We start from the raw sequence: 25281 nt of genomic DNA, 5'->3' as shown, positions 1-25281 counted from the left end.
ATGAATAGCCCAAGGCTGACTTTCTAGTAGGTAGGGGCAGGGAATGATTAGGAAGAGGCTGTGTCTTTTCACATAATTGTCCACACACAATTGCACTGCAATGTATTTGAGAAATTTTAAGAATATTAATTTTATAAATAAAATTTACATTTATTAATTAAAGGCATCTGCAGATGTCTTTTGACCATAAAGTCTCATTCCATCGGATCTGAACAAGTCTGAATAGCTCTTTCTCCCTCTGCATTTTGCGGGAAGCTAAGTGCTAATGGTTGGCATTTCTCTAGTGAGTGTGCCCATTGTGTCACAGTATTTTTTTTCTTTCTGAAGAATCAGAGTGTTATTTAGATGCTTTGAAATGAAGTGCTTCATCTTGCAAACCTTATACTGTACTTCTTCTGTTGCAGAAGCCTTTACTGGGATAGAATATAACCAATCTCCATTTCCCTCCCTGGCTATCTCAAGCTTAAATCTTATACCTTTGTGATTCAATAAAAACTGAATTTAACTTTCATAATTTTAAATTTATAGGGGGTATTTAAAGGTGATATAACAGAATTAGCTACAATCATGGTTTATAAGGTTTCTACATATTTTAAAATAGCTATTTGTGAATTATATTAACATTATAACTAGAAATACAAGATAAAAATTACACATAATTTTACTAATTTTTGTTTCAGGATAACTTGTAATTGAATTAGTACTCATCTATCTAATTTACAGATGAGAAAACACAGGCCTGGGTTAAGAATTCAGTTTTATTACAAACCATATTAAATGAAGACCTGATCAGACAACAAGCCATGCTGACTCTTGGTTAAGCACACATTACTTGGGGTTTTATAATAGACCGTTTGCAGGTAATGACTTGATTTCCATTAACCATTGTTGTGGCTGCTGTTGAAAGTTCTAATGTGCAATCTGGTTGAATCTCTTCTTGTATATGTAATAGTGTAACATACACACTGGATCCTAATGACTATGTTTTATAAAGAATTACTGCCAAATAACACTTTATGCCTGGAGAGACTGTAAAACTATTATATTATCTAACTTAGCTCTTGAGCACTTCTTAGCTCCAAGGAATAACTTGGATTTTTTAAAACATTATCTTTGCAGCCCAGTTTTTAGTGCTATTTCTGGTACCTAGAAGTTTTAAAATATTTGATGCTCAGGAACAATGAATAATATATGTTAATTTTCATCTGTTAAAGCCCGCTAAACATTCCAGTACTTTGATACCCCTATTATAGGAGAGAAAGTGTCCCAGTGATACATTTGGGTCTTTAAAACAACATTACCAGAGATAGAAATAATATAGGCAGTTTGGGGAGAAGCACTGGGCCCTTCATTTATTTTCTGACATGGGCATCCCTGACATTGATCCTGTGGATCAAGGGAATTTTTTTCCCTGTCTGTGGTATTGAATGTCTTTGGTTTATCCCTCTGGGACCACTCTCTGCCTTTCTTTTCCCTGGGAGGCTGACCTCTGTGGATGATATCAGCAGACTCCCTTGCTCTCTGGCTTCCAGTTGGTTTTGGCTCTTGGGAGCATTTACAGGAGATCAGAGGAAGGGAGGAAAGAAATATCAGGGCATTTATTTACCACAAGATAGCTGCATTCATCACTGAAATATCAAAGCTCATGTCAGGTGACTCTCTCGGCTCTCTCTTTGTTCATGGACCAATAACCGCTCTCTTTCTCTTCTTTCCTATGTGTCTAGGAGGGATAATTGCACTTCTCTATTACCAGTTTTGGTGGTTTCTTTATACCCTGCCCTCACCTTTTAAAATTGTTCCCTATTAACTCTCCTCAAGTTAACCAAGTCCTGCTAGGATCCTGGCACCCTCAAAGGAGAGTCCTACTCTCTATTTCCAGGTGATGACATTTAACGAAAGGGGAAAATGGGAAATGTGATTAGGGTTTATGGAGCATTTCCTATGCCAGGAAACATGCTGGACACCTTATATTTATTAACTCATTTAATCCCCATACTAATACTTTGAAGTTGACCCCTTCTGTTACTTTGAGCCAAAAATTCCAAGGAAATTTTGGAAAATATGGATTATTAGGGTTAAACATTTGGAATAAATTCATGATGGCTAACATTTATTGAGTATATCTTAGAGCAAAGCACTATTCCAAATGCATTTAAATCTTCACAGCATCACCACAAGCTAGGTAATACTACATCCTTGTTTTACAGATGATAAAAGGTAAGACCCAGAGAGATTAAGTTTCTTGCTCATATCACACACATGAAATATGGCAGAGCTGGGATTTGAACCAAGGAATTCTGGGGCAGAGAGAATATTCTTACTCATTGTATTACAGTACTTCCCTGTGCTTTGTAAAACATATTTCATCATTGCAACTTTTTTTTTCTTTCCAAATTCTCTCTTCCTAAACCATATGTCTTTCAATTATTAGTTTCCCAAAATGAGACACTAAACCAGCCTTATTCTTCTGTTTTTAAGAGATTCCTTTCAAGGCAAAACTAATCTATGGTATTAAAAGTCAGTGGAGTAGTCATCCTTGAAAGGGCTAGTACACAGGAGGGGGTGTGAGGAAGCTCTGAGGATGCTGATCATATTCTTTTTCTCCACGGGGATGATGATAATATGAATGTCTTCAGTTTGTGAACATTCACTGAGCTAACATTTTAGATATGTGTTCTTTCCTGTATGTATATTATACCTCAATAAAATTATCTTATGAAATACTTTTTACAACCCATGCTTAAGAAAACAATCATCTATGAAAACTGCCTATTTATATTACAGTGGGTTGCATTATTTTTATGGGAGCTGGTCAACAGGATTAACCAATAAGTTTGGAATCAAATTTGTTCTCCTCTTTGGTGCTTTTCTTGCTCTTGGTGTTTCTAATAGCTAAAGATTCAGAATCACAGAGAAGTATCTTGATTTTCTTAGCAACACAGATGTCCAGAGGCTGACTTTTCTACCACCAGAAGGCCATGTTAAATTATTCCTGTGCTCTTCACGTTTCTTTTAGTGCAACATGGTATTGATCTCTGTGTATTTACGGGTTAAAAGATTGACACAACTCTGAAGAGTCAGAAACTATTTAAATATTTTTCAATTCATTTCTGTCCCTTTCTCAATTTTTTTACTTTGATTTTTTCACTTTGTTTATGCCAGTTACCAATCAACCTGTCTGAGTTTCTTTTTGAACACTGTCTGTAAAAAAAATATAAAGAAATTGATATAAATGCAGAATTTCTTTATATCGTCCTGACAATGATCTGGAAGGATTGCTGTCTCATTTTATGGTCCTTTCATCTTGATATTTGGGTTAGCAAGGAAGAATTCAATATGTAAGTGAATGTAGGAAACTGCTAAGTAATACCAAAAGTTCACTTTTTAAAGAAAATATCAGTCATGAAAGGGATTGAAGATAGAGAGCCACAGGGTCATATGACCCAAGGCGCATTTAATGTTTTATGTGTCTTATAAAATAATTTTCATACACTTGAAAAGAAAGCCATTAAATATAGGGAATTTTTAAAGAAATAATACTGTTTTCATGAAGTAAGTGTCACTTGCAGCAAAAAGACATGGTGGATGTCTTTCATAGGAGATAAAAAGGGAGGAAAACAGAAGATTTAATGAAAAGTAAGCAAAAGAACAACAACAACAACAAAAAGGTAAAGAGCTTAAAGGCTCCGAGTGTTTCCCCTTTGCCATCCACATGTACTAGTATTAGTAATTGAATATGGAGGGACACCTTCCCTCCTTGACTTTCACTCTTACAGGGGTACCAAACTAAGAGAAAACAGAACACATTGTATCTGAGCTCTGTATTTTCTGATAGATTCAATAATTAAGCATAATTGTATTTATATCTAGTATTTGGCCAAAGAAAGAGAAGCCAAGGAATAGTAGAATAAAACAGAAAAAAATCATCCTATATTTATTGAGTACCTACTATTTGCCAAGTCTGTACAGCACACCTACACTGTTTCAGAGGCTTAAGACTGATGTGCTATTATTTCAGTCCACATTCTGTTGAAACTAATGAATAAATTGTCCCTCAGAAAGACTAAGTCACTTGCCGGAGACAATGCAGCTAGCGAATAGGAGACTTGGGTTCGAAAAATCAGCTACTTCTGCCTCAGAAATGTGTGCTACTTTTGCTACATCATACCTATAGTGCTATGGAATGAGGAGTTGAATCTAGGAAAGGAATGAAAACCATTCCAGAGAAAAGAGATGTTTTGCTTTCTCTAGGATATTCATAGTCCAGGAGGAATAAGACTAAACACCTGAACATCCATGAAGTTGCAGGCTAAATATTGTACATTTCATTGAGCATCACTTTAATTAGACCATAGGGGGGGAAATTTCAGTCAAAGTGCTTGAAATTACTTTTAAGTTAAACATGCATTAAGAGAGGAAGACAAAATCTCCATGAATTCTTAACATAAAACATATGCTTTCATAGAAATTTTGAACCTGCAGTCACTATGTACTTTACACTGCCAGGCTCCGGGGTAAATAAATTCAGTCTCGTCTGTTGAAGGATGCTTTACTGGAACATTTTGAGAAGCACCCTGTTAGAGATTGTGGTGGATATAACAAATATAAATTGGATTTCAGTTGTGATACTTTAATATATCATTGATTGCATGAGTTTGAAAGTTATATATGATACTGAAAACTGTCTTTTTCTCTATCACCTCACTGCTTTCTAGGTGCCCCAACTAGATGTGCGCTCTGATTAGCCTGCAGTCCTTCCCTCCCTCTCTATTTTGTTTGATTCCAGTTTAAAAGGGAGAATTATAAAATATCAATACCTCGTCTGTGTGGATAAGTTTGTATCAAAGCAAGATCCTGTTTGCCTTCTTGACCTTTGTTTAGGCTCCTTGCCTAAAAGCATAAGCTTTCTAGTCCTCATATCTTGGATGCTAGATGATCCTTATGGCCTTGGGGTTCACGCTTTATTCTTTGCCCCTAGACTTACTCCTTTCCAAGTCCCAGCCCTTCTCCTTGAATGAACATTTTACCGCCCACATCCCTCCTGGTTTGCCAGACTTTATTATCTGTCTATCTATCTGCCTATCTAGATATATATTTTTAATAACAGCAAGTATTTCTGTCAACTAACTGTATTTTATTTTCTTCAAAACCTGACACATTTCAGTGTGCAATATTGTTTTTGTCCATAAGTTTAGAAGCTACTCACTTCTCAAATGCATCTGTAAAATTTTGCTCCTGGAAAACAAAACAAACCAAAATAGCATTTTCAAGGCATTGTCGACCTTCAACCAATTTGAAAATGAAATCTTAATATTATCCCCCAAATGCCAAGTTATTCCGGGTTATATATGAGGTTCTTGACAGAATTATTATAAAGCACACATTCATTTTCTTTACTTATTAATAGAAAGCTTTCCTTATTTCATGAGGATGGCACTGTTGTTTTAAGATCTACCTGTACATTATATATACTAAAAGTGCTTTTTAAAAGTTCTAGTATCTTAGTGTTTTGTCATTTCTTTTCCCCTGAAAATTTTAATTAGAACTATTCAAGTAGAATTTCAAAAGAATAACTTGTAGTTATCTTTGTAAAAGCACATATGTGGTTTGATTCCCAAAGCCTGGCATGGAGGGACTGGTGGACTTCTTGCAGGGGTCAGTGTTATCGTTAAGTGAAGCACCTAGGCCCTATCAGGACTTGTCTTGGACATGGCTACCTGGCTGTAGGGAGAACCTGAATCCTCTGTCTTCAATCTTAGAAGCTTCGGAGATGTCTTTTGCCTGGAAACGAGGGCTCTTCTTGAGCTGTGTGAAATGTAACGTTTGTGTGTGATCAAAGGAGTGGATGAGAAGAGCCCAATCACCCAAGGCTAATGTTAGACCCATCACCTGACATTTTGAGGGAAGTATTTCCTGATCCCCAGACTATGGGAATTCCCATGGTTATGTGCTCCTGGGTTCCTTTTACTGCTTCTCTCTAGCATTACCTTTTAGGAATATTTGTGTTCCCTGCTTGACTCAAAGTTCCACAAGGGCTGGGGTCATATCCTTCTCATTTACTAGTGTATGCTCTAGCACCTAGCCCAGGTTTATTGGTGCTCAATAAGCATCTGTCATTGATAAAGTAGGGCTTTCTTGATAACTTGGGTGATGAAAGAGTTGTGAATGATTTCATACGAAGGGATTGTAGGCTTTGAACCAGAAAAAGGAGATATTTGGGGGCATGACAGAAGAAATAAAATATTTGAAAGATAATCAAATGGAAGGAGGAAAAGGCCAAGGAAGCAGCCTGATAAAATAGAAAGAACAAGAGCCCCAGGAGTTAGACAGATCTGGGCCAAAATCTTGGTTTTATCATCTTCTTGTTTTGTCTCTTTGTCTCTGTTTCATCTGTAGGATGAGTATACTAATGCTAACGTCACAGAAATGTCACAAAAATTACAAGATCAATTCATTCAGTGGAGTGTTTCTCATGAATAGTCACTCCAAAAAATGTTAGATGTTATTAGTGGCTATTGTTTTTCCTCAGTATAATTCCCAAGTAAAGAAGTGAGAAAAATAGATGAAAAGCTTTCACCGACCTATTTCAACTTAATTTAAATCATACCTTTCTAAAATTTGAACCATCCAATATGAGACTGGATCATTCTGAGGCAGCATGTAAAATGTATATGCGCAGAAAGCATGTTTTATGAGTGAAGGATGGTGAACCCTCTATGATTATGCATTCTATTTCCAAGTACACAAAATGGTTAAATCTTATGTACCCACCCAGGGCAAATTGTGGTCTTTGTTTCTTTGTGTGTTTACTTCTGCCCGAACAGTGCCCAACTGCCTGATAATTTAAACAATTTTTCTCTCCTTCATAGGATCAGCATTCAAAAAGTTGAGTTAATTAGATCCATTAGACTATAGATCTCCAACTCCTGTTATTGAGAAAAATATTTAAATAGATTTGGCTGAATGATGATTTACTGGTTTTTTTTACTTGGAGGTTCTCTTTTCGTCCATCACCCTTGGCAGATTAAGAACTAGATACATTAAATATTCTTAAACATAGCTTTAAATTTTAAAAGGCATATTCGTAGAAATGGATCACTGGAAGCATGCTTTCTTTAATCGGGTATGTTTCTTATTTCAGTTTGGGAAGCAGCACATAGAAAACCTCTTCAGTGACCTGCAGGATGGGAGACGCCTCCTAGACCTTCTTGAAGGCCTGACAGGGCAAAGACTGGTATGTGACTTACAGTATTTATAAGGAACTTCACATTAACCTCAGAAGAATTCCAGACCAGAAACAAACTCAGCATAGTTTTATGAGATCCAGTAAAATTAATTAATTTACTAATTACTGATTTAAGTAGCAATACAGGACCTATTCCTGAAAAAAACAGTCTTGCAATATTATTTTTGTTTTGGCATCTTCTATCATATGCAGAACAAGAAGGTGAAATTTTCAGTAATATAATTTATATTATTTAATAGATATTATTCTCTATTATTATTTGGTATCTTTGTTAGTGGCTGTCTTTATAAGGCTTTTATACATAATGACCTTTTAAGTTTAACTTTTAACTTTATTTATTTAGTCTTTTGTCTTTTTTTTCTTCCAGTTTTATTGAGATATAATTGACATACAGCACTGTACAAGTTTAGGGTGTACACCATAATGATGTGACTTATAAACATCATGAAATGATTATCACAATAAGTTTAGTGAACACCCATCATCTCATATAACATTAAAGAAATAGAAAAAATCTATTTTTTCTTGTGATGAGAACTCTTAGGATTTAAGAACACTTAATATGAGGTATGGAAAATGGGGAGTTGCTGTTCAACAGGTATAAAGTTTCAGTCCTGCAAGATGAATAAATTCCGGAGGCCTGCTGTACAATACTGTGCCTATACTTAACAGCATTGTATTGTGTAGTTAAAATTGTTTTAGGAGGGTAGATCTCATTTTAAGAGTAAATACTTCAGGCATCATAATGGTAGACTTTCTAAAACTCCACAACTGAATGAGTTAATCCATATATTGTAATACACTATGCAAATGTTAGTTTAAAAATTACAGGACAAGATAAGACTTTGGGGATTGAGGGTGAGGGTTAGAGAACCAAAGATGATTGAGGTTTTGAGCTTCAGTGACTAAGACAATTAAGGTAATAGTGCCAGAAATAGTTTCTGTTAAGCCTATTTGGCATTATAGAATTTTGCTAGGCTCAAATCTCTATTAAACTTTCCTAAAAAGTATGGGAATTGACTCACTTATCTATCTTACTAGCAAATGTCCTTATGCATGCTGATGTTTCTCTTCGTGGTCATGCAACTGGGGTGTAGAATGAAGGAGAGATGGTAACCAAACTCTCTTTTGTGAAGAAAAAAAAATGCTATCAGTTTTCTTGAGGAGTGGCTGATTCATGCTATAAGGAGTTTCTTCATGCTCTAAGAAACTGATTCATGCTATAAGGAGTTTCTTCATGCTATAAGAAACTCCTATGACAAGGATAATTAACCTGAAGCACTTAAATTCATTATATTAATGCCTCACAACCTGTGATCATTTAAAAGATTCCAATTTAGAAGTGAAATATATCAATTATTCCATTTCTGGTAGCTTGTCCTTCTCTCCCCTGGGTAGTCAACATTGTTTCATTTTGTTTTCAGCCAAAAGAAAAAGGATCCACAAGAGTTCATGCCCTGAACAATGTCAACAAGGCACTACAGGTCTTGCAGAAAAATAATGTAAGTGGAGCCCTGGACAGAGTCTGGATACCATGAGACAGCATGCTTAATGTTTGAGTGAGGGCTTTGGCCCTAAAAACAGAGAAAGCATTTCAAGTTCTCTCGTAAATCAAAGCAGTTATCATTAAGAGCACATGTTCTAGTTCATGTGAGTCTGCTAATGTGATTCAGGAAGTAAATGCATGCGTCCACAGGGGGGCAGGGAAAGGTGTGAACCAGACCTGAATGGCCACTTTGTGTTGTTTTTAGATTTTACATAATGCAATTATATTTGGTGGCCAAATTAAGTCCTGTGGTGAACTCAGCTCCTTACAGCAGTGTTCGTGAAACAAATGGCTTTTAATAGGCTATTATTTTTTATGTATAAAGTGGGTTCACACATGATGATAAAGTTTGTTTGAATTAAGCCAACATTTATTAGATAACACATCCAAATATGAAAGTTACACAGAAAACTCAGTATTTCAACTCAGCATAAGAGTTGCAAATTTGTTTTCTATTCCTATGTTTGATTAAGTTTAACTAGAAGAAAATATATGTGTGGTATTAGAAAAAGTCAACAATCGTACATAAACAAGTGTGTAGATGAAAGGAGTTCTTGTCTCCTCAGAGTGACTCTGAGATTCCTCCCCTCTCTCATGATATTGGAGGCAGCCCTCCTTTCTTATTAACTTCCTACAATCTTTCTAATTAACCAATACATTTACTGGCTTTTTTGGTAACTTCCTAATTACATTACATCTCTCTTTCAAGGATAAATTCAAATAATTGATCATATACTATTAAAATAACCATAATTAGTGATAGATTAATAATGATGTATACTCCCCCAAATATTGCTCAGCTCATCTAGCAGGGAGAGGACATCATTCTGGAAATGGAAGTGAAAGTTGTGTAGTAATCGGTCAGTTTTATGAAAGGTTACTATCATATTTAACCTATGAAAATTATTTTACAGAAGTGTTATATATTTTTATTATTTTCCTGCAGTGATTAACTCTATATTTGCAAATTTTCTGCAGCAGAATAAGATAATCTATGGAATGTTTGCCTTATTAGCAGTCCTATAGAACCTTTTTATAAACTTTTTACTGAAGTATAGTTGATTTCCAATGTCGTGTTAACTTCTGCTGTACAGCAAAGTGTTTCACTTATAAATATATATATTCATTTTCATATTCTTTTCCATTATGGTTTATCACAGAATATTGAATATAGTTCCCTGTGCTATACAGTAGGATCTTGTTTATCCATCCTGTATATACTAGTTTGCACCTGCTAATCCCAAACTCCCAATCTTTCCCTCCTCCAGCCCCATCCCCTTGGCAACAAGTCTGTTCTCTATATCTGTGAGTTTGTTTCTGTTTCGTAGATGTGTTCATTTGTGTTGTACGTATCTTAAATTCCACATATACGTGATATCATATGGTATTTGTCTTTCTCTTTCTGACTTACTTCGCTTAGGATGATAATCTCTAGGTCCACCCATGTTGCTGCAAATGGCATTATTTCATCCTATAGAACATTTTGAAAGATCAGTAACATAAATTAAGAAAACATTTTAACAATATTAGGAACTTAGACAAAGAAAATGTCTTTTTAAATATCAATTCCTCGTATTCCATTACAAAATATAAGAGCAAGGAAAACAGCAGAAAACTCAAAGAATTATTAGATTTAATCTAGTTGAAGAAATTGATCTCTTCCGAGCAAGAAAATGTCAAAACATAGGCTGTTGGATCTCCTCTAAAGTAGTGGATTAATGAAACTGTAGATTTTTTTTTTGATAAGAGTTTTGTTTTTTCACATATTGATTATAGATTATGAATTTTGGGGTTTTTTTGTATATATTATAATTATTAATTTTATAGTTTTCAATACAGGACCAGAAGAAATTCTGGCAATAAAATAGAAAAACCATAAAATAAAATCCCTGTGACTTTAGGAATAACCATATATTTCTTAGATGTGAAAACAAAGGCATGATGCAAAAACAGAAAAAATTAACTTGAACTTCATCAAAATTATGAGTTGTTCTTATGTTCTGGATATGAGTCCTTTGTTTATTTTATGTATTACAAATATATTTTCCTTCTCTGTGGATTAAAATTTTAACTCACTTTATCTTTTGATAAAGAGAAGTTCTTCATTGTGATGTAGTTCATTTTTATAAACTTTCACTTTATAATTATGTGTCCTGTTTAAGAAATATTTGCCTTCCGAAAGCCATTATGGTATTACATTTTGCTTTTATCCGTGTAAGCTTTATTATTTTACCATTTGAATTTGGATCTATATTTCACCTGGAAATGATTGATTATTATATATGATATGAGGAATGGGTTAAGATTCAGCTTATTTTTTTCACTTGGAATCTGAACGACAACATTATTTATTAAAAAGAATGCTGCTTGCCCATTGTTCTCCAGTACTAAGTGTGTCATAAAAAATTTTTCAATACATTTATAGTTTTATTTCTGGACTTAAATTCACTTCCATTGCTCTGTTTGTCTATACATCATGAACACCATGCCATGTGGAATACTGCCTTTTTATAATGCATCTTGTTATCTGGTGAACTTTTGCCACTTTTTTCTTGTTCAATATTTTCTTGGCTATATTGGCCCTTTGTATTTCTAGGTTCATTTTACAATCATCTTTTTAATTTCCACATGAACCTTCTTTGGATTATGATCAACATTGAGTTAAATCTATAGATCAGTTTGGGAAGAATTGACATCTTTACACTATTGAGTATATTAGGTGTCTCCTATGATTTTCTTCTATACTTTATTTAATTTTAGGTTTTATAAAATGAGAAAAAAAAATCCAATGGAAAAAATGGACAACGAACATGAATGGGAACTTCACAAAAGAGGATGTTCAGAAGTTCAAGAATAATATGAAAGTGTGTTTAACCTCAGCAATAATTGGGGAAATTACAATTACAATGAGATACCAATACAAATTCACAAAAATGGTTGAAATTAGACTGATAATGCTAAGTGTAGATGAGGGTATGGGATAACTTGAACTCTCACAACTAACTGGTAGAAATGTAATTCAGACAGCCATTGAAAATAGTTTGGCATTATATACTAAATGTGATAGAAATGTGCATTTCTTATGACCCAACAATTTCATTCCTTAGCATATAACAGACATACATTTCTATGTTTGCCAAAAAATTCATATATATATATAATATTCTTTTATATATATGAAAGAGTGTTCATAGTAGCTTCATTTGTAATGGCCAAAATTAGAATGAAAGTGAGCAAATGATAGCGACACACAGTACATAAGATAGATCAATTTCTGGAAAGAGAAAAAAGTGAGACACAAAAGTATATCTACTGTAATTTCGTTTAATTAAATTTCAAGAATAGGCAGAATGCTTCCATGAGTTTAAAAGTCAGAAGAGTGGTTAGATTTTAAAATGCAGGATGAAATCTTCAGAGGTGTTGAAGATTTCCATGTTTTGACCTGGTGGTCGTTATACAGGTGCATTTGCTTTGAGAAAATTTATCAAGCTGTACACTTAAGTATATTTTCTGTATGTAGGCTATCAATTTTTTTAAAAAAGTTTAATAAGAGAAATGTAGGAAGGGAAAGTAAAACTGATCTTACAACCTGCCAAACTCCAAATTATGGCCATATTTATCTATCTGAACATAGACCGTGTATTTTATTATGAAATTGTTTAATAAAATGTGATAAGTGAATATACAAAATTAGAATGTGATTAATGCAATATATGGATCTTTTCTCAGGAGGTTATATTTCTTACTGAAAATAGAAAATCTTGATAAAATTCCAATGTTTTAGCAGGCGAAGACCCCCGAATGAGGGTTAAATTGGACAAGGAGTTCTTCAAAAGCAAATTTCCACAAAGCTCCCATTTGAGCCAGGGCCCTAATGGCGAATGGCATATAATTGAGGTCTCTGTATTAAAGGACAGAATCTCAAGTAAAACATTCTCCAGTGTAAACCAAAACCTCGAGTGAAATAACCTTTACCTGAGCTAGTCCCAGGCCAAAAGACACAGAATACAAATGCTCAAAAGTAAATGTATTATCATTTTATACTTCCCATTATTTTGTAATAAAAGAAAGCAGAAAATTAATGGAAAATATTCCAAGGGACATGTTTTTTAGTCTCTGATTATTAGCATAAAGAATAAACACACAAAGAGAATGTTCAAGAGCAGGATATTTTCCTAAAAATGGCCTTGGGTATTCTATAGCAGATGACTAAATGATCCTGGGATGGGATATAAATAAATCAGCATATTAAGTAAAATAGTAGATAGAACTATTTTCCTTTTAAAAATCACAAATTCTCAGAATGAACTATAGGAGGCATTGATTGGAGATTTTGAGTAGTCGTACCTTAAACAGAATAATGTTAGTATTTTTAGATTCAATGCGTTATTTATTGAGTGTCTACTATATGTCAGGTTGTATTCCAAATGGTAGGAACACTGCAGTCAGTGATCAAAACAAATGCAATCGTTTATGTCATGGAGTTTAGAGTCAAATACCAGAGGACGTTAAATATGTATAATGTATGTAGTGATAGCTAAGTGAATGAAGAAGAGACAAATAGACTAGGAGGTTTGGGAAGGCCTTTGGTTAGGTTGTCTTATAGGTGGAGACTGGAAGGAAGTGAAGGAGTGAACCATGGGATTATCTATAGGAAAATGGTCCAGGCAGTGGGATAAAAAGACCTAGAGGAGAAAAAGTATTTGGAAATAGGACTCAATAGGTGGAGAGGACTGAGTGTGGAAAAAAATGTAGTAGAGTAGGGAATCAGAGAGGTAGCATGGTGGTGCTGGGAAGAGGAGAACATGGGGAGCCATGGTTAGGGTTTGAATTTAGTTCTAAGTGAGATGAAAATGACTAACCATAAAAAGGCTATAATAAATTAAATGGGTAATAAAACAAGTTCTTTTAAAAGTCAGAGATAAGAATATTAATAACAAAGATAAACTTATAAGTATTTGAAAATATCATTTTTATCCAAGAAAGTTGAAATCAATAATTAACACATAATACAACTTACTGCATAATAGAAATACTGCTAAAACCATAAAGAATAAATGATGGAAATATATTTTTATTCAGAGCCTTTAATTCACCATTGTTAGATTACAACACAGTTAGCAGCAAAGAAAAAAGTTGAGAATACAAATAACATAAACTGTAGATTTAATAGTGATTTTCTACCTATTGACACTCCCAAGCATAGATGATTCTATAAAATCTGTGTGAATTATATATAAACCTTCTCTCCCATAAGGTTGGATTTGCAAGGAAAACAGTAGTTTATAATTTCATTTAAATGAACCAAATCCAAATCTAAGCTCTCAAACAGGCATTCAGAAAATTCTAACTTTGTCATTATTAGGAATGATTTCCCCTGTCCCTAGGGAATGGCCAGACATCAGTAGATCTATGTGGTGCCTTTTATAGGCAGGGGAAAAGCCTTTCATTTTTAGTCCATTGAATTATCCACTGATATAGTCACTATCCAAGCCCAAGTCATCTCATGAAGCCATGTGTATCATTAACAGTCCTGAAATGAATCAGAAAGCCTATGCAAAGACAAAGTTGAAAAGACTGTAATAAAAGGAATATATACAGAAATATGGGCAGGATTAAAGGAAACAACAATGAATGGTGAAGCACCCAGAGACTAGCCTCAGTTAATAGGCTTTACTACCCCTAAACCTAAAGAGACAAAAGGAGAGAGCTGTTACCTTAAACCAATGAAAGCTCTAACCTTGGGAGCGGGTCCACTGGATAGCAAGTGCAACCATAGGTACCTAAAGAATGCAGTTACTCTCAAATCATGGCCTGCTGGAGGAGGTGGGAGATTGATACCTTAGTCTCTCTATTCAGTCCTCTAATAGTCTGCCAGTGCTGCTCATTGATTGAACCTAGCTAGAAGCCAGAGGGTAAGAGATCCTGGATGATGGAGCCATCTCATACTAGGTGGGTCATCTCAAGCAAAGAAGGTGTGAAGAATGTGGGAAGGGGAGCAATCAGAGAAAACCCAGCCCTTCAGATAGCTCTAATTTTGTTGGGTTTTTTTCTGGTCAAAAGAAGACTTGGGAATCTCTACGTTAAGAGCCCTAATGTTGGCCAGGGCCCAACCTTGTTGGGTGTAGCAGGAAGCCATTCACTTTTTTTTTCTTTTTTTAAATATTTATTTATTTATCTATCTATTCTGGCTGCGCTGGGTCCCAGCTACAGCACGTGGGATCTAGTTCCCTGACCAGGGATCGAACCGGGGCCCCCCACATTGGGAGTGCGGAGTCCCAACCACTGGACCACTAGGGAAGTCTCGGAAGCCATTCACTTTTAAGGCCGTACCACCTCCCCCATTTGCTGACAGGGAGTGGAGGTGGTTTCTGGCTAGTTTTGGAACCAGCTGACATTACTCTCCCATGCTTCTGGGGAACACCAGAATAAGAAAAGGAAGATAGACTAAGAGTTATCTCTAACTTCTACCCTGCTATAAAACTTACTATAGGCATAGGTGAAGATAAACATATAAAAAACGTCCTTGGCATATGTACAAATAAAAATTGGATAATATATTAGAATATAGTGAAAATGTCATTAAACACATAAAAAGAACTTTTAAAGTGCATAATCTTTGATAATAATAATATAACAGTAGAAATTAATAATACTTAAAAAAATTCAATTTGATTAATTTAAAATGTATAAGAAACCAAGAGTACAAATCCATGTTTGTATAGGAAAAAGCATTGCATGAGAAAACCCATGAGAAATGGCCTCGGTTCTACCCAGAGGTTCAATTTTTGTCTTTGCTTTTATCTTCATTAAAAAAAAAAAAAAAAGATAAAATAAATTAATTCTAGCTTTCAACCATAAATGTTACAAAAAAGAAAAAAATGCTCTAAGGAAAGTAGGAAATAAAAGATAAATGAAGAAATGAGTTAGAAAAAAGAAACACTAGATAAATTTAAGATATTAGTTCCTTGTAATAAAATCATAAAATAGACTAATCTCTTATAAATTTAATCAGAAAAAAGAGGGAAATAAATCAAATGTATGCAATTTAAACATAGAAAATATTAAAAATAGGTACAAGAGATATAGACACCAAAAATGGAATCTACACAGAACTATATGTTGATTATAAAAAAGCAATGAAATTGGATTATATTCTGTTTAAAATCATAAATTACAAGAATTAACACAGTGGAATATAGAGTACCTACATCAATAACCAAAGGAACTTAAGAAATCATAAAACAAAACCAAACAAACTTTTTACAAAGACTTCTGGGTCCAATGGAACTAGTGGTAAGTTCATTAAAAGTTTTAAGAAATTGATAATTGCTAATAGAAAATCATGAGGGGGCCTCCCAATTCTACAAATCTGTTCACAAACCTAAGTTTTAAAATCACCTGAAAAAAATTGGCCCTCCCTTGTTGTTAAAGGGATATTAGAAACTTCCTTTTGAAAAGATATTTGTGGTAGTTTCAAAATCTTCTTAGGTCAAGTTCATTTTGTCTCCTTCTTTCCTCCCTCCCCTCCTCTCCTCCTCCCCTCCCCACTCCTTCCTCCCCTCCTCCAATTTGGCCTCTTCCTCTGCCTTAAATGACTAGTTTTAGCATATTCCCTAGTTCTAAACTAGCAACTCAATGTGAGCCTGTGCTTCAGTTTCCTTTCTTTTCTCTCCTGACTTCTAACTTACACTCCTCACTCAAATGTCACTCACAACTTAGCTTTGTAGAGCTCAGACACCACATTTATGTTCTGATTTGCATTCTCTCTGGTGGCTGTTTTAACATGAAGTTATCCCTGCTATCAATAATTTATTTGTGAAAAACACTTATTGAGAAAGAAGTACTTCTAAGTGCAGTGATGCCTTTATCACAATATTTGCTGAGAGCAAAGCACTTTTGAAATAAAGTTGGCCGTGGTTTAAAAAAGCAAACAAAAGAAAATACAAAATCTTGTGAAACAGGGGATGACTCTACCAAGTGGTTGTGCTTGTCTACATACTAGCTCAAGATAAAATGTATCCACAGCTTCCATTTATTTGTAACTTATTGAAGGTAGATAGAGCAAATCTCAGATAATAGGGAAACATCTCTCATACTGCCATTCTATCATTCCTTTATCCTTCTCCGCTCTTGTTTGTGGGTAGTCCCCTTCACCAGACATTCTGAATTCAGTTCTACAGGTCTCTAACCCCATCTTCTCTCAGATGTAAAGAAATATTTAATGGGTCATTTGAACTTGTTTATTGGTAGATTTTTTCCCTTAGATGTAATTAAATTCCAGTCAATGAGTTTCCTCTAATACAAATTTGCATTTTTAATCATTTTATGTAAAGTTGAATAATGATTGATTTTTTTCACTGGTAAAGGAATTTAGCCATTAAAAATCTGGTAGGGAGATTTTACTGTCTGTGGTGTTTTGAACTGTCCTCCAGATGCATTATGATACCTGTCTTCCATTCATTGGCTGATCCCAGTTTGTTTCCTCTTCTTCCATCCCAAGATTTCCAAGTGTATACTTTATGAATCCCAGTGCCTTTTTGAGGTCATGGAATGCACTCCATCATTATTTTAAAGAACCTGACAAAAAATAGAGTGTTGCATCATACCCTGGGCATATACTGGGACTTTACTGATTTAATGTGATTTAATATTAGCTGACACAGTTGTAAATCTCATAATTATGTTCACTACTCTCATCAATTGTCTATGAAAATGTGGCACAATTTTACCAAGTAATTTCAACTATACAAGGTGAGATAGCACAAAGAAAATAAGACTGTTGTTGTACATTATTAAACCACAAATCTAAAATGAGTACTTAAAAAGCCTAGGGTGAAAATTCAAATGTCAGCTATGTTCAAATATTCAATTAATCACATCATTGAAAATTGTCCCTGAATTAGATTGAATGGTTGTCAAATGTCACTGATCTGAAAAATGATATAGTGTTCACTCTTCCTGGCATATGATCTTAGATAAAGAGGATTCTAAAGTGTTCTTTAAGAGTAGTATTTTATGTGTCCTTTAATTATTCAGAAACTTAAATAGCCATTTAATGTATTTTGGGGTATGTCAGAACATATCTTTGACCAAATATAAACTGCTTCCATTTATTACTCATAAAATCCAGTGTTCAGATATAAATTCCAAATTTTTAATTTATGTTAGACAAGTATTATTTTTTATATTAAAATTTCAGTCCACACAATAGGCCTGTGATACGTCTGCACCTTATATATATTGATTCCAAGGATCCAGAAGAAGTGTATCCATTTAACCCTGTCACTCACTAACTACAGGATCTTTGTCAAATAATTTCATGACTTTGGTTCTACTTTGTCATCTGTGAAATGTACTAATAGAAATAGTTGCACTTATTTCAAAATATTCTTCTATGGAACATAAAAATATATACAAGCATATCTTATAATCTTTAAATTCATATTCCGATGCAATATGAAATTATTCCTCTTAAAATGAAGCTAGTTATCAATGAAAATAATTTCATAAGGTGAATTGTTTATCTTCCGCCAACCCCGTACATTTCTTGCATCAAGGAAAAAATATTATATTTTTCTTTACATATTCAACTTAAAATTGAGGTAATCATTTACTTTGATTTGTACACATGGAGATCTTTTGGGATAATAATAATATGGCTACAAATTATATTATAATTGAACATTTTTCTCATAATGAATGTTAGTCATGTATCTTAGAATTTTTTGCCATTGCTGTTGCCAAGTGTTTTTTTTTTTTTTTTTCTTGAAATCAGTATACATGGCTGAAAACTAGAAAGCTCTGGCTACATAGGGGGTTTTTTTTTCTAATTTTTCTTTAAATTTTACTTTATTTATTTTTTATACAGCACCTTCTTATTAGTTATCTATTTTATACATATTAGTGTATATATGTCAATCCCAATCTCCCAATTCATCACACAACCACCGCCACCACCACCCCCCGCTTTACCCCCTTAGTGTCCATACGTTTGTTCTCTACATCTGTGTCTCTATTTTTGCCCTGCAAACTGGTTCATCTGTACCATTTTTCTAGGTTCCACATGTGTGTGTTAATATACGATATTTGTTTTTCTCTTTCTGACTTACTTCACTCTGTATGACAGTCTCCAGGTCCATCCACGTCTCTACAAATGACCCAATTTCGTTCCTTCTTATGGCTGAGTAATATTCCATTGTATATATGTACCACATCTTCTTGATCCATTCGTCTGTCGATGGGCATTTAGGTTGCTTCCATGACCTGGCTATTGTAAATAGTGCTGCAATGAACATTGGGGTGCATGCATCTTTTTGAATTATGGTTTTCTCTGGGTATATGCCCAGTAGTGGGATTGCTGGGTCATATGGTAATTCTACTTTTAGCTTTTTCAGGAACCTCCATACTGTTCTCCATAGTGGCTGTATCCATTTACATTCCCACCAACAGTGCAAGAGGTTCCCTTTTCTCCACACCCTCTCCAGCATTTGTTGTTTGTAGATTTTCTGATGATGCCCATTCTAACTGGTGTGAGGTGATACCTCATTGTAGTTTTGATTTGCATTTCTCTAATAATTAGTGATGTTGAGTAACTTTTCATGTGCCTCTTGGCCATCTGTATGTCTTCTTTGGAGAAATGTCTATTTAGGTCTTCTGCCCATTTTTTGATTGGGTTGTTTGTTTTTTTAATATTGAGCTGCATGAGCTGCTTGTATATTTTGGAGATTAATCCTTTGTCCGTTGATTCGTTTGCAAATATTTTCTCCCATTCTGAGTGTTGTGTTTTCATCTTGTTTATGGTTTCCTTTGCTGTGCAAAAGCTTTTACGTTTCATTAGGTCCCATTTGTTTATTTTTGTTTTTATTTCCATTACTCTAGGATGTTGGTCAAAAAAGATCTTGCTGTGATTTATGTCAAAGAGTGTTCTTCCTATGTTTTCCTCTAAGAGTCTTATAGTGTCCGGTCTTACATTTAGATCTTTAGTCCATTTTGGGTTTATTTTTGTGTATGGTGTTAGGGAGTGTTCTAATTTCATTCTTTTACATGTAGCTGTCCAGTTTTCCCAGCACCACTTATTGAAGAGACTGTCTTTTCTCCATTGTATATCCTTGCCTCCTTTGTCATAGATTAGTTGACCATAGTTGCATGGGTTACGTAGGGTTCTTGTCGTTAAAGTGGCATTCTATATTGCCAGGTATAAGATACATAGTATTTATAAAAATTCAAGTTAAATAATATTATATTGAAAGTGTATATGTCTTTTATCTTACTCTATCTTGTGAAATCATTTTTGAGGGCAGTTTTATAGAGGGCAGCAAATGATGCCCTCTAGTATACAATATTCCATCTAGGAAATTTTGCTTAATTTAGTTATAAGAGCTACTTTGCCAAAAAGTTTAATTCTGCATCTTATGTTCAATAAGACTACCTGCATTGAAATTTCTATTTTGCTATATTTGTTTCAATATTCTTTCACCATTTTAATGTTTATATTTACTTAACATTATGAGATTTTTAAAATTAACTGCTTAAAATCTTCAGTGTCAAAGAGGAAATGTATAAACAAACAAAAACACAGTTCTGTTAAGAGTTACCTTGTGATGTACGATTATCATAAATGCATCCAAAATAGAGAGAAATTTTAACTCATTTCACTAGTCTTTAAGCAATTTGATAAAACAGTCTATTTTTTCGTCTTTGTCCTCAACACTTAATATGTGGTATATGGTGGATGGTGAAAAATATTTAATGAATGACTAAATATGTAAAGCTTAGTCACTGAAGTTAGGGGGTAGTATCTTTATAGTGCATTCCCAGTACTAAGTCTTATGATGTATTCTACGTCAAAATGTGCTTTTGAAAGGTATTTTTCAATGCAAATTTCTATATTTGTTTAAAATAAAAAATAACATTTTGAATGTAGAGATATGAGAGGGAAGAAAAAAACCCTGCCAGTAGAGACCCAAGGCCACAATGGCCAATGCAGCCTACCCTTGATGTTGTATATATTGAACTATTCATCATTTAATAATAAAAGATTCAATACATGCATCTTTCAATGGCAAAAGTGGGTATGATTTATGCCCTTAAGTCTTAAAATTTTATATGAACCTTAAACACAGTATAAAAGCACATGCTTCAGGGCAGTGAAACTCCTTTGCTTTTTCTGAATTTTTGATCTTTTAAATGCATTATATTTGGAAGGATTATATAAATGCTTGAGGAATTTCTCTTGAATATGGAGAAGTCTCTTTAGCTTGACTACATGATGGCAGATGTTTTATAAAAGGCACTTAGCACATTTAAAAAGCAAATCCTATTTGTCTTGAGTGTTGGAAAGAGATTCTCTGTTATAAACAGTTTATGAGAAAGAAATGTATGAATCTGAAAGAACCAAATATATAGAAGGTAGATGTATCTGCATGAGGTCTATTAGGAGGGCTGTTTATTTGATAAATCCCAATGCATGGTTTTTCCCTAAATGTTAGTTATTGTTTAAGATTCTGGTTAAGGAAATCCACTCAAACTTTTAAAGATTATATTTCATGGTTCCTTTTATAATCTTATCATTCTATGTGAAGTTATTTTATAAGATTTAATCTGCAGCATTTTTCAGTTACTTAAACGCACATACGAAGACTGATAAGTTCAAAGACTGCTTACCCTTATCCCTTACCCCATGCCTAATGAAAGTAAAAGCTCAGATTGTATTCTGCATATTAAGGAACAAAAGTGACTCCTCCTTAGGATAAATCTTGAAATCTGAAGTGATCTGGAAGAACCACATCCTTTGAAACATATGAGGAACCTCCTAGCCCTAACCTAATATCAACTGGCTGAATGATACAAGATGTGTTTTCATTAGTCCCTGTAGTTATGAAATGTCCTTCTCAGTGGTTGTCTAAAAAGGCAAGAATATCATTTATTAGAAAGATGATGGTTCCTTTATTGAATGAGATATAACTTTCTACAACATCCACGTTAGGAATGCAAATGCTTAAATTATTTACAAACTAAAACTGGAAAAGTTTATCCATCTCCCTGCCACCACCAAAAATTTCAAAAGCATGGAAAATTTGTAAGAGATTTATTCCTTAGAACCTTGTCAGATATATCACAGGAATATCACTCCCTTGCATTTATTTATCTTTTTTCTTATCTTTTACCTTCTGTTTTACCCTGAGAAGTTCCATTTTCATTATTTGACCTGGTTATTGCAATTTTTTAAATGTCAAATGTTCCTCATTCCAAAGTCACTGTGCGCAAGTTTATGTCTGATGAACTCATTCTGCTATTCTTCTTCCTGTAAAGCTAATCAAAAATAATATAAACTTGTCTAGGTCAGTAATCTCCTTTCACTAAACCATTACATTTCAGGTTCGTTTTAAATCTTATGGTTTTCTTAAGTATTCTTAAATCTTACATATATCACTATTATATGTATAAATCCTTTCAATATAACCACCGTGGGCTATCTAAATTTAGCTTGTTGAAAATATTACTGACAATGCTAGATTGCATCCAAGCCTTGAAGGAACTGGGGATAAAACAAAACCTCAGATAAAACAAACATTATTCTCTTGAATAAGCAATGGAAAAGAATTGTTCCTCATGCCCAGTGGTTAGTAAACTCATTTAGGAGGTAGAACACCAGGAAGGAGCAGTGCTCTCTGAAATACTTATATATTAATCATAGAATTACTAAATATAAATTTTTGTACAAAATCAGATATTTTAGTCTAGCTACTAATGTGGGGACAGAATACGAAGTCCCTTCAATTCGTGTTCTCACACCTATAAAATGGATAACAATAGACTACTGTATTCCAAAAGCCAATTCCTTAAGTTTCCTAGGTGCATTTTTTTACAGCCTGCTCATCCTAACCCAAGGAATTTTTTCCTATGAGTTCACATTTAAATATTCTGCTGGAGCCACAGTAAGGTTCCATTAATGGTGAGGGAATTCCGTGGTGGTCCGGTGGTTAGGACTCCACACGCTTCCACTGCGGGGGGCCCAGGATCGATCCCTGGTCCGGGAACTAACATCCTGTGTGCTGCGGTGCATCCAAAAGGAAAAAAAAAGCAAATGGTGAGAATTTTCTATGTATTCCAGAATTATGTTTGAGTAAAGCATCTTCCACAGATAACACTGCAAAACTCTGAGCCAGAATCTAATGTTACTTTCTGAGTAGAGTCTTAGAACTGTTTGCAGGAACTCCTAAAGCCAATCTTCATGTGGAGGTGAACTTGTTTCTGCAAAAATTCAATGCATGCTATTTAATTTTCACACATAATATCAATTTTCACACCTATTCATTTGGTATCAGATGCTTTCATTCTGCAAAACAGGGAAACATAACTTTGGGCCTCCTCAGTGACCTCAAGATTGAATTTCCTGCTATTTTGTGCTTGTTACACCCCCCCAACACACACACAGAATCCATTTATTAGCATATATGTCATATAAATGTTTTTTGTTTTGCTTACTAGACAGACACATAATTATTCATTTAACATAGATATTAACATATTTTAATTTTTATTTTCCCTTTTCATAGTTATTTGGAAATTAGATTGATAATCCTTGGAAAATATAATTCCAGAGCATATATTAGGAAAAAACTACGTAAAAGAAAACAGAGAAGCAATTGTGCGGCATGGTGATGATTATTTGAGAAGAGCTAGTAATGATTTAAAAAAAATCAATATAATTCATAGCTACATGGTGAGATATGGGGCATTATTAACAACACCAAGCATACAAAAATTGAGAGTCAAATGGGTTAGCCATGAAAATGAACAAATAAAAGTGATTATTGTTTGGTAAAAGCAATATTCAATAGAACCTGAATAATATGCCATTTTCTGTAGACTATAAAACCTCACAAATTTGTGTTTATAGGATATCACACATGCACACTCACACATACACTGATCATATGAATAGGGAGTTTTTTAGGTCAGATTAGGAAAGAAGTTGGGAAGAAAGTGGGGCAAGCAAAATGGAAAAGAAAACTTGTCTCAAGAAAAATAGGAGAGGCATGTATAAGATCTCATTCATGCATTTGTGTAAAATAATATTTGTGTGGTCTTATATATAAAGAAATACAATATTTCTAAAAAGAACAAAAATGAAATTATATATACATACATATGTGCATACACACAGACATAGAAAACAGTACAAAGATTAACATATAATTTACCACTCAAAAAATGGGGATAGTTGTGTTTCTTACAACCCAACTACAGGATGACAAAATACCCACCTATGACAACATGACTTGATCAAATATGAACCTTTAGAAAGGAATGATGATTGGTAATAATTGCAGTGTGATAAGAGTTACCCTCTAAGGCACACACAGTTGAGAATATATGAGTGAAATACCACTTAAAAGCCATGCTATTTACTCATTGCACCCTATGGCAAGGACCACCAACAAAACTGGCCTACTGGATAGGATGGTATAGTGAGTAACATTGGCAATAAAAAAAGTGAAATAACAAAATATAATTGCAAATCAACAGAAAGTTACATAAATTGGATTGCATTATTGTAACTGTCTACAGAATATCCCTGTAAAACTAAGATTTAATACTATGCTCTTATTGTTTATTGAAGGTTGACAAAAGAAATGGCCAAATGGTTATCACTGCATCACTTGTAAAGTTGTAATTAAAGATGCAGTATATTACTATAAAATGCACATTTCTTAGAGTTGAGAATTGTGAAAAGGTTTGTTGTCCCTGACAAAAATGTAAGCGTCCTTGTACTAGTTAGAGACATTTATAATGAATCTCAGCTAGTTTTTTCTCTGTGCCCATAAGAATTAGCCAAGATCTGTTCAACTTCTCTGGTATTATTATTTTTCTACCTCATAGTGCCCTAACTTGTTCCTTGCATTCTTTGAGATTTTTTAAGACTCTTCATAATCCTGCCCCAGATTGTTTAACAACTTCACACATGCCGCCTTGTCCCTGAGTACAACACTTCTAATTCCCAACCACGTAATATCTTTTACGCTTGCCCCCCATATCCTTAGTCACATGTGTCTTCTTGGCATGCCTTCCACACCCCCCCTTTACTTGTTCCAGTTTTATATTCCTTCTTTACAGATTCTGTCAACACTGAATATTTCCTCTTTCTTTTGCTTACACTGTCACAAAAATTTCTTTTTCTCTACTGGGCGTCCATGAGACACAGTTGCCTACCTAATTTCCTCCAGTGGTTATAAATAAGTTTTATTGGAACACAACCAGGCACATTCCTTTAGATATTGTCTAAGGCATGTGTGTGTGCGCCAGTGGCTTCTTTTTATTATTTATTTTTATTGTGGTAAAATGTACATATCATATACATTACCACTTTAAACATTTTTAAAAATTGGTGTACCATTTTAACCATTTTTAAGTGTACAATTGAGTGGCATTAGTATTATACATTCCCCTATGTATGCAACCATCACCACTATCCATCTCCAGA

At 34.1% G+C, this 25281-nt stretch overlaps 1 protein-coding gene across 8 annotated transcripts in view; it reads left to right on the top strand.

Annotated features, from left to right (window-relative positions):
• The window catches only part of DMD (dystrophin), a 2485149-nt gene that overhangs the window by 734103 nt on the left and 1725765 nt on the right, over positions 1-25281 (top strand). For all 8 annotated transcript variants that reach the window (XM_082378022.1, XM_082378021.1, XM_082378025.1 and 5 more), the window contains exons 3-4: positions 7142-7234; positions 8671-8748. In XM_082378022.1, the coding sequence (XP_082234148.1) occupies positions 7142-7234; positions 8671-8748 (171 nt within the window). The remainder of the gene's footprint in view (positions 1-7141; positions 7235-8670; positions 8749-25281) is intronic.

Source organism: Balaenoptera borealis (assembly GCF_965194805.1).
Source record: "Balaenoptera borealis genome assembly, chromosome: X".
Classification (NCBI taxonomy): Eukaryota; Metazoa; Chordata; class Mammalia; order Artiodactyla; family Balaenopteridae; genus Balaenoptera; species Balaenoptera borealis.
The sequence above is the reverse complement of the archived record's forward strand: the minus strand, read 5'-3'. Positions and strand labels throughout refer to the sequence as shown.